General features: G+C 40.4%; 1 protein-coding gene across 1 annotated transcript in view; it reads right to left on the reverse strand.

The window, feature by feature from the left end:
* MICU3 (mitochondrial calcium uptake 3) overlaps window positions 1-15,121 on the reverse strand; it is a 149,293-nt gene that overhangs the window by 120,819 nt on the left and 13,353 nt on the right. Inside the window, exon 2 of the mRNA XM_077814568.1 lies at window positions 2,141-2,294. Within this exon, the coding sequence (XP_077670694.1) occupies window positions 2,141-2,294 (154 nt within the window). The remainder of the gene's footprint in view (window positions 1-2,140; window positions 2,295-15,121) is intronic.

Genomic DNA, 15,121 nt, shown 5'->3' on the forward strand with positions numbered 1-15,121 from the left:
AAGGAAGTTGCTTGGACTTCTCCCCTCTCCTAGCCTCCCCTGGGAGAAATCAGGACCTACTCCTCCTCCGCCTCCTATATACGGTCGGGGGGGTGGGGGGGAACCTGCGTCCACTCCTCATTGTGCTCCTGACTCCCACTTCCAAACAGGGAGAAGGAGAGGATCAACCCTAGGAAAGCTGCTCTTCTATGCCGCCTAGGGCTCTTTATTATGTTGACCAGTCCCAGGCCTGGATCTCCTTTCTGGGATTGTCCCTGTCCTCTTCTCACTCCTGTCATTTTCCCTCTCTTTTCTTCCACCATCGCTGCCTCCTCTTGCCCCTCTGGCTTCTCCTCCTCTGCAAACTGTATAGTGAGGGTCTGCATGGTGATTGTCAGTGGGGTTGAGGCACTGGATTCACCACCAAAGCCTCTGATTGCATGTTGAGCCCTAACTGCCCTGTGTGGACTCTGTTGGCTCACTCTAGTGTCTCACTGTAGTTGAGCAAGGTCCACACAGAGCAGTTAGAGTGCAACATGCAGCCTGTGGCTTGGATGGTGAATCCAGCAGCGCCCCAACCCATTCAAAATTACTGCAGCTTGCTTCCTATCAGACTGTCACTGCATAGTCTGTGCATATGCCAGGATTACTGAAAATTAGGGATGAATGAAAACTTTAAATGCTGCTTCCTGAGTCAAAACTTCAAAGTTTTGGAAGTTCAGCTGATGTGTTGGTTCTTGGCAATAGATAGGGGTCTCTGGGCTATTCTCTGCTGTGAGGGTGGAGGTATTCCATCGACTTAGTCCTCATTAATGGAAGGACATTATACCTTTCTTCAAGAGTTGTCATGGTAGGCTCTGAGTTGTCATGGTAGGATGAGGAAATATCTTTTATTGGACCACCTTCTGTTGGTGAGAGAAAGACGCTTTCGAACTTACACAAAGCTCACCAACCTTGTCTCTCTGATATTCTGGGATCAACCTGGCTATAACACTGCAAACGTCAAGAGTTGTAGCAGTTTTGATATCACTTGATTCAGACAGCTGCCACCTCTTTTGTGGTGTTGCTGCTGAGAGAAAAGGGAAGGAAACTGTAGTCTGCAAAGAGTCTTTCAAGATCTACTTAAGCTGCATTAACTGGTTTTGCCAGTTCCCTGGTGATGGTTTCAGCCCTCTTTGTGCTGTTGACTTTAGAAAGAAGGACTTTGACAACAACTCAGGTCAGTTATCGTAAATCACTCCTAAGCAACACAAGGCATTCACTTTTCCCAGGATGTTACTGAATGTTACTACCAGAGCATTCCAAGTTTGAGAGCCAGAAAATCAAGCTAGTTAAGAATGTTCTGCGTTTGTACAGTGCCTAGCACCCTGGAGTGCTGGTCCATGATTAGGGATCATAGGCATTACAGTAACACAAATATTATAATAATAAATAGACAGTAATGTTGTGTCCTACTACTCAGTCTGCCTGTGCATTTATCTTTTGGTGTTGAAACTGACATTTATAACAAATCAACTAAAGCTGTGTTAAAAGTGGAAAACAAACTATCAGGGAGCTTCTTCTGTGAATCTGTAAATGCAGAAAATTGATTCCTGCAGGGTCTGAGGTTCTTGCTCAGAATGTTATTTGCTCTTTGGCCATGAGATACCTTACATAATCTTGAAAGAGTGAATAATAAAAACAAAATAGATTACAATTCAAAATGGTGAAAACTGCAATACAAAACTATCCTAGACAGTGCACAGGGAAAAAAGCACTTTCTACACTGTGAGAAGGACACAAGAGTTCTACAGCAGTACTAGCATATTCAAAAAGAAGCTGGAATTGAAACTGTCAGTACAAATGAACTTCAAATTCTGCATGCCTATTATGCAAGGTGTGCCCTATAAGACAATACAAAATGTTTAATTAAAGACTTCTAAGGGATTAAAAAGGAATTACAAAATTGGCTTTAATTTAAGGGCAATCAGTATGAGAAACCCTATAAACTTTCTGCATACCATTAAAATGAATTCTGGAATTCTGCATTCTCCTTTTGGATTCTCAGCAGTTCCTTTTCACATCAAGTAAAACAGAAACAGTAATTTAAAATAAGTTGAAAGATAACGTGCATCTTCAGCATTTAAAACAGGAATTTCATCCATACCAAAATCCTACTTACGTTTGGGTGCATCACTTGTAACAGACTGAATGAAGTCATATGGGGTCATATATAATTGGCCTTCAAATTCTAAACTGGCAAATATACGAAACCGTTGCTCTCGAGAAGTTGCATAAAGGTCCAGATCTTCAAGATCTAATCTGCTTTCTGTGATCTTAACAGAAAAAAAAGTATGAAGGAAAAGTTGTTCTATTACATTCAACACTGTCTTCAAGACTCACTATAAAGCAAGTTGTAAATGTAAAAGGTGTAAAGTTAAACGCATGCATAAAAGTTTTGCAGGATAAGGGCCTAAGGTTACCAACAGGGTCTTATTAATCTTATTTTGTAAGTTTCAGCAACATACTTCCTTTAGACATGAAAACTGGCAAGCTTAGGACAAGTCTACACTTAAAATGCTGCATCAGTGCAGCCTCACTGATGCAACTGCACCGCTGTAGTGCTTTAATGAAGACACTCTAAGCAGAGGGAAGAGAGCTCTCCCATTGGTCTAGTTAACCCACCTCCTGGAGAGGCGGCAGCTAAGTTGATGGGAGAAGCTCTTGTGTCTACATAGCGCTCTCTACACGGGGGTTAGATCAGTATAACCATGTCGCTCAGCGGTATACACCAGATCTTACTGTCAGACAAGAGGAAAACTTTCACTATGTTGATTTGGAGAGAAAAGTTCAAGGGTACCTTTGAAAAACTCACAAAAGTCTAACAATAACTGGAAGACAGCTTGGGAAACAAACTTCAGATAATACTTAAAACTTGTACACAGGACAATTTGAAAGAAAACATGCAATGGGAAGGGGAGAAAATACTTTCTTTTTTTTTACTTCCATGTGTAAAGTGCAAGTGTCGACAATTTTATATGCAAGAGGTTCTACAGATGTAAACTTTCTATGGATATCCTGGATTCAATAGCTAGTACTATCAACACTGTTATACTTTGTGAGGAACAAACAGAACTCCTCTAAAGTTAAGAAACAGCTTAAATGGCATAACTTCAGGCATTTACAAACTTCAGAACTTCATATGGAGTACTTGAACTCTTGGGATACTGCCAAAGACCTTTCATCTCATCCTGTGGCTGCAGGTGGACATTCCACCCCCTCAGCTCTCTCTCACACTCACATACACACACACACACAGAAATATGTATTAGTGTTGATTGGCATATTGCTACTATCAAGTGACTCCATAACTAACTAGAGTAAAATAACAAAGGATATCAATCCTCATGGTTCTCTTTTCTATTCGCACTGTTTAACCTGATAATATAATATTGATTTTGTGAGACATGCACCTGCACCCCTAACTGCCAACTGCTGCTTGTAAACATTCCTTGGCCATGTAGCTAGCCATATGCTTCTATGGAGGCAATATCAAGAAGGAAAAAATAGTATTTCAACCTGTTCATCACAAATGCAGAGAAAAACAACAGCTTAAAAATGAAGAGCAATGACACAGTTAACTTTTAATAGTATTTAAAAATCAGAAATATCTAAGCAATAAAACAGCTATAATGTCACTCTACCCTTTTATTCATTTCACAGACATACCACTGAGTTAGTTTTGCCACCTAAGCAATTTTGAAACTATTAAGTCAAAGACAACAATTAACAGATCTTAAACAGTAGTTCATTTTTTTTAAACCACCCAAGAAACTAGCCATGGAAAGTTTATTTTTAAAGAGGAGTCCAAACACTTCCAACAAAGGGAACAAGCTTAAGAGATGTTTGCAGTTAGTGTCCACCAAGAGATAACAGTCAAACTACAAATGGAAGGTATTTTTTCAGAAATCTTTGTAAGGGTGAGGTTTAGATTTCAGTGATTAAAAGGAAAAGGCATATTTACTGGGTGGTCACAAATGTAGGCTTTCTTGAGTTCTGTTTTCCAAAATGCAAACATTTAGTCACCTGAAAAAGTAACACATAAAGTAAAACTACAGGGGTGAAATAAAACCAAGCTGCTTCTAACTTGTAGCCCTCCCAATGACTAAATTGGTGTTGTAGACCAGATGCAGGGCTGGGCTCATAAATGGCTGAGTGTCAACAACTGGTTGAAAATTTCTCTTTGGGAACACATGACAACAGTTACTTTGGACTGTAGGTCAGAAATAAAACAAACCAAACAGCCAAAAATAAAATACATATAAAAATAAAAATTCAACCTCATTAGGGACAATCTAGATGAAGTTGCTGTCAAATTTTTCAATTTCTACACTTGTAGATATGTTAAACAAGGGTCCTGTACAAGTACCACCACAGATTTATCTTGAAAGACTGTATGCAGTCACTTGTTATGCTGCCTCCTCAGTTCCTAGCAGAAGAAGTTAAAATAATTGGCTATGTAAAGCTATTCTATCACTTGGCAAAATAGGTGAGAAACTTTTTGTGACCTGAAGGAAATAATCCCTAATCTATGTTGAGAAGGAGGAAGGAGAACTGAAAAAAAAAAAGTAAGTGCATCAAGTATTTGCTTCTGCCAATTGTTAACAAGTTCTGTGGAAGTGAACTTCTTATGAATCACTTTTTTCTCACCTCCAAGACAACTCACAAACTGCAAAATTAGGAAGCCAATAAATTTCTCAGATTCAGAGACTCTATTAGGTTGAGAGACAGCCTACAATTCATATAGTAGTATCATGCAATTCAAAATTTTTTATTTTTAGAAGTCATTGTATCCAAGATTACAAGGACTATCAGTCCCCCACTATCCTCCCATGAAGAAAGTGAAGCTGCTTGATCCTCCTTACTGGATATCCCTCTTTACTGGAGATCCCTGTCTGTGTATCTAGGGCATATTTAATAGTATTTTGGGGACAAACAAGACCTCTTCTGTGCAGTGCAAACCACACACACAGGGCTCTTTCCAGAAAGTCCAAATATTTTTCTACATTTTAGGTTAACATTTCTATATATTTTAAAATATATCAAAACAATCAAATTTAATTTAGAAAAAATGTTTGCTACGGACAAAGTAATAGTTTATCAGAACTGCCATTAAGAATTTTTTTAAGATCACATATAGGCTGACATTAAAGTCTTGAGAAGTGACTGTAACTGTGGCATTTTGGGATCCCAAGTTTTAACATTTTCCAGTGATTTCCAAATCAAATGTACAAGGATAAGATGTTTTTTCTAACTGCCTGCCCTGCAAAGTCACCATGTAATGAGAATGGAAAGCTGGGTTCTTTCCTTCTTGGACATCCATCAGCAGTAATAAAAGATCCTGCAGGCCAAATTGTGCTCTCAAATTATACACATGCAAACCAGTTGCATTCAGGTTATGCTTTCAGTGAAATTTGTGCAACCCATCCTCTTCAGTGTGTTTGCACAGATGTAACAGATTATCCCTAAAATCAGAGTTTTAGTTAACAATTCTGTTTATGATATGTATGAAAAAAGAGAATCCAGATCATTCCCTCTTAGTTTGTGCAACTTCTGCAGGGCTAGAGAGTGGACAATTATTTTTAGCACTAATATTAGCAGATACAATTCTGAATACACACAGGAAACAAGCACAAGTGCCATTTTTGCCCTGTCATCTTTCACAGTAGGATTGCATTTTAAGAATTTACTAAACAAGTATAATCACAATAGACCACAGTGACTCAAGAGGATCTATGGATAATGGATCACTTAGGAAGTTTTAGCATACTTTTCTATTCAGGTGCAGTACTTGGAGGATATGTTGAGGTTCTGTGCACTTTGAGCAATTCAGACCATATCAAGTAGTGTTGCTTATGTTTCCATGGAGACACTTCCAACCGTATTTACTGCATTGTCAGACACATACTTTAACATTTCTTAAATGCTGAGTGCTACAATAAAAATAAAGTGACACACAGTACTCAAGGAAGTTGGCTGGGAACCTCAGCCAACGGGAGCTGCAGAGGTGGTGCCTGCAGAGAGAGGCAGCACACAGAGCCCCTTGGCCACGCCTCCCCCTAGGAGCCAAGGGATGTCGCCACTTCTGGGGAGCCCCCCACCCAAGATAAGCGCTGCCAGGCCCTCGCCCCCTCCCGCGCCCCGAGCTCCCGACCCAAACTCCTGCTGCTGCTGCAGGGGGGGAGGAGCGGTGGCCCGAGACTGCCCCAGCAGCGGCCAGTGCGGCTGGCCCAGGGCCCACCCAAGCTGCTCAGGTGGCCCTTGGTTCCGTCATACCAGCCACTGCAGAAGTCACGGAGGTCATGGAATCTGTGACTTCCATGACCTCTGTGACAAACTCGCAGCCTTAGTTATGCTACAACTTGCTCCCTGTCTACTTAACTCAAGCACGTTCTGGTGCACCTATGACCGCATAAGTCTCAGAGTTGGGGAAGTTTTACTGAAGTAGCGCGAGCACCAAAACAGATGGATCATTCAGTAAGATTCACAAAGCCAGGTAAATTCTAAAGGAAAGTACAGTGGTGTTGACAAAGTAGGGGGGTAAGAGTCAAAAAGACTCCAATTTCTATTTGAAGTTTTTAAAGCTTATCCAAACCAAATCTCTTAGTAATTATCGGCAATCTTCAAAAACTTTCATGAAAGCATATCTCTGACAAATAAAAGAAAAAAAGATTTTTCAGACTTCTATTTACTAATCCTCTTGGCAATCTTGTCTACTACTTACAATGATCTTATATCATGTTATAGTTCTGTGCCTTTTAAAAACTGGACGTGGCCATTTCCCTTAAGTGCACTGTCACGAACTTCTGATTAGCAGTTTTATCTCAATTTTATGAATAGCAGGTTAGTTCTGGTTTACCTCATCTGCTGACCTACTTCGCTTAATAGGATTTACCAAAAAACAAACAAAATCTACAACACTTTTTCTTTCAGCCTCAAAATTAACCTTTCTATTCACAAGCAAAAATCTTTTTTTAAACAAAGTATTAGGGTTGAAAGTATGTTTTAAGGGAGTCTCACTGACACCCAAAAACAAACAGTATAAAAGCCCCAAACATTAAAAATCTGGAACTGAACAGTTAAGGGACTTAGCCAGCTGCCAGCTGTCATGTAAACCTTCATCATTCTCTATCACGTCATGACTTATATGGTCAACCCAGTTTTTAATGTTGGGGTTTTGGTCCCCTTATACACCATTTTTAAAAATAAAAGATAAATTTTCCTTATAAAAGTTAATACTTTTTTGGCAATGTTAGGTTGCCACTGTAACATACTTTCAAACAACTCTTTTTAATGAAGTAACTGTTTCTGAATTTCCTTAGAGTTTTTATTTAGGGGGTTATTTCTTGTGGGTGTTTTGTTTTGTTTTTTTCTCAAGAGTGACATACACCAAACCTATTTAAAATTTTTTAAGGTCAGCGGGAGGGAAGTCCTTCTTTGACAGACCCTTTTGGAGACTTTAGCAATTCCGTAGGAGATAGGTTTCAGAGTAACAGCCAGGTTAGTCTGTATTCGCAAAAGGAAAAGGAGTACTTGTGGCACCTTAGAGACTAACCAATTTATCTGAGCATAAGCTTTCGTGAGCTACAGCTCACTTCATCGGATGCATACTGTGGAAACTGCAGAAGTAGTTTCCACAGTATGCATCCGATGAAGTGAGCTGTAGCTCACGAAAGCTTATGCTCAAATAAATTGGTTAGTCTCTAAGGTGCCACAAGTACTCCTTTTCTCGTAGGAGATAGGTTAGTGTTAGAAAGGGAAAGTGGGTAGGAAATGGAAAAGTAGATAGTGGTGGGAAAAGCTTTTATCCATATTCAAAGCTTTAAAGTATTTAAAGCTTTATATCCAGAAAGTTAAGCATTTTAAAGTTTCACATGAATAAAATTGCTCTTCCTGATCCCCTACACTCCATCATCTTACAACCTGACCTCTTATCATATTCGCAAAAAGAAAAGGAGTACTTGTGGCACCTTAGAGACTAACCAATTTATTTGAGCATGAGCTTTCGTGAGCTACAGCTCACTTCATCAGATGCATACCGTGGAAACTGCAGCAGACTCTACACAGAGAATATGAAACAATACCTCCTCCCACCCCACTGTCCTGCTGGTAATAGCTTATCTAAAGTAATCATCAGGTTAGGCCATTTCCAGCACAAATCCAGGTTTTCTCACCCTCCACCCCCCCCACACAAATTCACTCTCCTGCTGGTGATAGCCCATCCAAAGTGACAACTCTTTACACAATGTGCATGATAATCAAGTTAGGCCATTTCCTGCACAAATCCAGGTTCTCTCACTCCCTCACCCCCCTCCAAAAACCCACCCCCATACACACACAAACTCACTCTCCTGCTGGTAATAGCTCATCCAAACTGACCACTCTCCAAGTTTAAATCCAAGTTAAACCAGAACATCTGGGGGGAGGGGGGTAGGAAAAAACAAGAGGAAATAGGCTACCTTGCATAATGACTTAGCCACTCCCAGTCTCTATTTAAGCCTAAATTAATAGTATCCAATTCGCAAATGAATTCCAATTCAGCAGTTTCTCGCTGGAGTCTGGATTTGAAGTTTTTTTGTTTTAAGATAGCGACCTTCATGTCTGTGATTGCGTGACCAGAGAGATTGAAGTGTTCTCCGACTGGTTTATGAATATTATAATTCTTGACATCTGACTTGTGTCCATTTATTCTTTTACGTAGAGACTGTCCAGTTTGACCAATGTACATGGCAGAGGGGCATTGCTGGCACATGATGGCATAAATCACATTGGTGGATGTGCAGGTGAACGAGCCTCTGATAGTGTGATTTATGCCATCATGTGCCAGCAATGCCCCTCTGCCATGTACATTGGTCAAACTGGACAGTCTCTACGTAAAAGAATAAATGGACACAAGTCAGATGTCAAGAATTATAACATTCATAAACCAGTCGGAGAACACTTCAATCTCTCTGGTCACGCAATCACAGACATGAAGGTCGCTATCTTAAAACAAAAAAACTTCAAATCCAGACTCCAGCGAGAAACTGCTGAATTGGAATTCATTTGCGAATTGGATACTATTAATTTAGGCTTAAATAGAGACTGGGAGTGGCTAAGTCATTATGCAAGGTAGCCTATTTCCTCTTGTTTTTTCCTACCCCCCCCCCCAGATGTTCTGGTTTAACTTGGATTTAAACTTGGAGAGTGGTCAGTTTGGATGAGCTATTACCAGCAGGAGAGTGAGTTTGTGTGTGTATGGGGGTGGGTTTTTGGAGGGGGGTGAGGGAGTGAGAGAACCTGGATTTGTGCAGGAAATGGCCTAACTTGATTATCATGCACATTGTGTAAAGAGTTGTCACTTTGGATGGGCTATCACCAGCAGGAGAGTGAATTTGTGTGGGGGGGTGGAGGGCGAGAAAACCTGGATTTGTGCTGGAAATGGCCTAACCTGATGATTACTTTAGATAAGCTATTACCAGCAGGACAGTGGGGTGGGAGGAGGTATTGTTTCATATTCTCTGTGTATATATAAAGTCTGCTGCAGTTTCCACGGTATGCATCTGATGAAGTGAGCTGTAGCTCACGAAAGCTCATGCTCAAATAAATTGGTTAGTCTCTAAGGTGCCACAAGTACTCCTTTTCTTTTTGCGAATACAGACTAACACGGCTGTTACTCTGAATCTTGTCATATTGACATCCATGTCTTGCCAGTACTTTTTCTCCTTACCAGTGTGCTCACTCCTCCCATACAGACCTCTATTTTAAAACCCGAGAGCCTGGCCACTCTCCATATACCACCCCCATGCCCAATCCTAAACCTCCAGTTCATGTCCCTCCAAGTTTCACCCCCAAACTCCCATACCATCACTCTCCAGCTCAGCACGGGAGCAGCATAAGGTCAGTTTATACTGATAAAGTTAATTTTAAACACTGTTCTGTATACACATGAAAACAGATCTACAGAAACACAGCCATAGCCAAAAGTAACAGGAAAGAAACATCGTGGCCCTTGGCACACACACCTTTGAGCTTTTCCCTTCTGGCCCAATTTGCAGGGTGTCAGGATGTATTGTCCTGGCTTTCTTCTGCCTAGTCCAGAAACAAAGCCAAAGCTTGGTTAGCTTTAGCTGAGAAGGAAAACAAACAGCCCTAAAATTTAAAATCTCTTGCAATAAGTACAGATTAATGTTCAGTTCCTCCTTGCTGCCCCGGGTTGGGCCTGGTTTATTGAACCTGTTTGGGAAGGGATGGAGAGGTAGAAAAAGCAACCATATGTGTACCTCCTCTTTGTATCCTTGCTCTAATGAGTCCCTAGGTACGCCCTCCCCTAACTACTTAAGAGTGGGTTACAGAATCATAGAAATTTAGGGCTGGGGACTTTGTCCTCTGATGTTAGTTGGTGCTAAACTGAAGAAAAAGGGACCCTGATGCATATGCTGGGGGACTGTCCAACAGTCAGGCAGCTGTGGAAAGAGACAGACACAATAATTAAAATAACGCTTGGCTTCAGCAACCAAACCACAGCTGAAAATTATATCATAGGTTACACATTACTACGCTGATTCTTGAGGGCCGCAAAGATTGTCAAACCCATAATTTTACAAAAATGAAAGAGTAGGCTTATTCCCAGACTACAGCAGTGGTATTCAGACGTGTCTGAATTGTAGTGAAGGAAGAGTAACTCATCGATGCAGAGACCAAGTAAATAAATTTGAAGACATTTGGACCATGTTTCTTGATACAGTTGAATAAAGATTGCTGAGATAGCACAAACAATGCCAGACATCTCCCCTCCCTTGTGCCCCCGCTTTCCCTTTTTGCCTGTTTGTGAATGTCTTTGTGTGTGTGTGTGTGTCTTTTTCCTCCACCCTAACATGTTCTGGCTGTGTATTATTGTCTGATTTTGTAGTGTCTCTTCTTGAAGCTTCGACACATTGCATAATTCCACTGGATAGCTTGTGAAATGTGTGGCATTTGATAACATTTGATAACAGTAAGTCATTTAACGTTGTTTTTTTATTATTTCTTTATTAAACTTTTTTTAAAATTAATCCCAAAAGAAAGAAGCAGAGGGCTGGAAGATACCTCAAGAGGTCACCGAATTCAGGTCCCTACAGTGAAGCAGGACCAAGTATTCTGCAAAATTCTGCATTGTGCAGTGGTGCAGAATTCCCCCAGGAGTAAATCTACTAGTCTTAATTCATTGCTAGTAATTTAACAGTCTTTATCAGAGACTTAGTTGAATAAACAAAGCATCTTAATTCAGGTCATCCCATTAGTCCAACCTAAAAGCAACAGCCTCCTCCCACTGTCAGCTCCTAGACCCTGAAGAGTCTATTCATTCTCGTAAAGCCATAGTAACACATCTTTCTTTAGTCCAAACTTATTAATGTGTTTATACATCAGTTATCTTAACAGCTTTCTATAAGTCGTTTAGTAGTCTCCTTTGACCTAATGACCATCTATATGTGTTGTATTATTGAAGTTGTTCTTATTAGAAGAATGATGCCATTTTCATTTTCTTGCTGCTGCTGTACTTCATCATTTCTTCTTTCAGCTGAGTTTGGTCTTGCAGGTAAGAACTGCAAGTGTCTGATTTAGTCTATACACTTGACCATCATTCAGTTTCAAATAAGGTAGGTTATGCAATTCTCTGCCATGATTCTTTTGATTAAAAAAAGCTCAACTGATATTTAAAATGTATTCCTTCCCTTATATTCTTCTTGGAAAAAAACCACTAATAAACTGTGCAGGCAATAAATCTTGCTGTAATGATGATGTTCTACAACAGGGGTTGGCAACTGTCAGCACACGGCCCATTAGGTAATCCGCTGGGGGCCACAAACCATTTTGTTTACATTGACCATCCGCAGGCACAGCCCGCCACAGCTCCCAGTGGCCATGGTTCGCCGTTTCCGGCCAATGAGAGCTGTGGTAAGCCGCAGGCCGGTGCTGGCTGTCGCTTCCCACAGAGCCCATTGGCCAGGAATGGCGAACCGCAGCCACTGGGAGCTGCGGGAGGGGGCCATGCCTGCGGACGGTCAACATAAACAAAATGTCTCACGGCCCGCCAGTGGATTACCCTGATGGGCCACATGCCAAAGGTTGCCAACCCCTGTTCTACAATTTAATAATGTCAAAGACACTAATTAAATGTTCAGTATTCAATAATGTTAAATAGGCCAGCCAAGACAAGTACAACAAGGACTGCCACAACATAGTACTTCCACAGTCCATAAACACTGCACAAAGAACTCCCAACACCCCTGCCCTGCCATGGGTTAACAGCTGCACAAATTTCGGGCCTAAGACTCAAAATAAGAGCAATAGGCATCTGACAATATTCACCCACAAGATGGGTTGATTTAAATCACCAAGAGGAAAGCTGGGATTTAAATAATCAATTTTAATCAATTTTTCCATTTGTACTTCAGTTATTTTCTAAGGAAAGGTACAGTCTCATTGGTTAATATAATCATTAAAACCATAAAATCATAAAAAAACATTAAAACATGCCCATTTACCCTAATTATAACCCAATACAACAGTAACTCTTCGATGATATCACACAACTGTATGACAGTGGTCCCCAATGGTGATCGCCCCACACCAAATTGGTTCGCTATGGGCCAGCAGCACTTGGGGGTGGCCAGCTTCCAGATGGCAATTGTGACTTGTTGTCCACAGATATGGCGCGCCGCATGCTGCTCTGCTGCCATTGTAGCTCCAGGATTAGTACAGCACATCTCCAAAAAGGTTGCCTTCCTCCCATCCTAAAATTCTCTCACCACTGCTGGTAATCCCAGATCTGCAGGTGAATCCTTTCCTATCAATACATTCTCGTTACCTGAGCTCAGAATCTGCACTGTACACTGTGAAGCTGCTCCAGGAACCAGTCCTCTTCTAGGAGTTCCTCAGTGTCTCTCTCTCATCTACGTCCCAGTTCCACCATCACTGAAGACACTCCTGCTACATCTATTCAGTGGTGTGGCACGTGAAATCTCCAGTCAAGTTCCACCAGCTGAGTGCTAAAATACAGCCCAAGCAGCCTGTGTGTATCAGAGGTTGCCAGCATAGTGGTGAGACAGCAATTCAAAAGTGGCACTAGACCACCCATAAAGCTAATACGAAGCAAAGACAGATGAATCATGAGATTTTAAACAATTTTATCTATCCTGGCTTCTGCAAGGCATCCCACAATGCAGTGAGAAAAATCCCATAATGCAGAATGCTCAGCAGTGAAGCATACCCTCCGAGAACACCATGCGGCAAACTGCCCACGTGTACCCAGTGATGTACATTGACAGAGGGAACACCATCCCATGTGCATGCTATTACTGCAGCTTGGATAATGCATGTAACCTTAGATGCAGCAAAAAGCTGCTGATTCTCACACACACACACACACAAGTAGACAAGCCCTTAGAAAATTTTGAATGGTACACAGCAATAGCATAATAAAAAAAAAAAGCAGGTGACAATTTGATGTTCCTGCCCATATTCCAATGGCATACTTTAAATGTCTCCCCTGTCTAAAAACACTCACATATACTTCTGCATAAAAGATATTTCACAGCAATTTTTATAAGATGGATTAGTTCATGTCAGCAGTCATAAGTAAACCTACAGCAGCCAAGTGTTCACACATTATGAAAAGTGTTTTCCCTCTAAGATACATTTTACTGTCAGGTTATCATCATCAGGGAGAATAAAGGCCATTTTGAAAATCAAATCGTATTCTGGCAATATCTTTTTGAAGGGACATATGTTTGCCTCCTTACATATTAAACATGTCTTACAAACATCCTGAACACTAAAAAAACTAGCAACCTTCTCAAATGGGGCCTACAATAGTCTCAAAATCAAAGTTATTATGTATATGTCCTAAACACTTTATGGAGGTGCAAAGCTATTTTACTGTGCTACCTGGGTAGCTCTCACTATAAACAGTTTGAGATATAAACAGCTGAACAACTCTCTGAGATTAGACAGGTAGTAGGATGGATATGAAGTCCTAAAGTGAGAAGCTTTATAATATATAAATATAGCTCTAAAATATGTCTATAAATTATGATGATCCCCTACTAAACAGATGTTAGGGGCTAGATGGCCCTCCATGTTCTTGAAAGTCACTTCCCAGAAGTATTGTATTTAGAGCAGATAGACTAAAAACACTGATGTAAACACTGTTGCAGGCCTTGGAGAATTTTAGTCTTTTCTGATTAAGAGGCATATTTGTACTGTATACCTGGCATTTAGGGAAGCATATTATATTTAGGATCAATCATGAAAATGTTGCTTTAAACAAAAGAAAAAGAAAGACGTTTTAGAAGATGGATAGTCCTATTATGTAACATGCTGTGTGCTATTACATAGCTACCACTTTTTGCCTTAAATGTGGTGGCATTCCAACAGTGAGTGAGGCAATTTGTGTATGAAACAGTTCACTTGTAAGTTGAGTAATTTTATAAGTGCTTTAGGAGTGAAGCGAAATTATTCTATGTACAATTATTCTCTTTTATCCTTACTTCTCTCTCCTCATTCCCCACTCAAATGGAAATATCAAAAGTGTGAGTGAGTCTCTTGCTGTGTCCATAACTCATTCCTGTCTAGGAGTTCATCTCTATTTTTTCACAGTGGACATAACAGCAAGCCGCAAAGTCCTTGAAACACCTGTACTCACCAAGAGTTCACCATATTTCACCCAAACTTCCCCTTAGGCTTCTTTAATCCCAGGGTTCTCACTTTAGGACTTCATATCCATCCTACTAACTGTCTAATCTCAGAGAGTTGCTCAGCTGTTTATATCTCAAACTGTTTATAGTGACAGCTACCCAGGTAGCACAGTAAAATAGCTTTGCACCTCCATAAAGTGTCCTAAAGCCAGGATCCCATTTTGCACAATAGCATAAAAATTAAACTGCTGCAGTTGTTGTAAACTCTTAATATATTTGAAAGCAGTAATTACAAAGCTATGGCTCAATTTTAATGAAAATAAGGCATTCAGATAATACATTACATCATTATCCTTCCTATAAACACCACAAAGGACAGGTTCACTGCCAAGTGTTTGTCTCATGTTACTTTAGGTCAATAATTCAAAAGTTTCACTCTGGCAAAA

This window comes from Eretmochelys imbricata, chromosome 4, assembly GCF_965152235.1.
Source record: "Eretmochelys imbricata isolate rEreImb1 chromosome 4, rEreImb1.hap1, whole genome shotgun sequence".
Lineage (NCBI taxonomy): Eukaryota > Metazoa > Chordata > Testudines > Cheloniidae > Eretmochelys > Eretmochelys imbricata.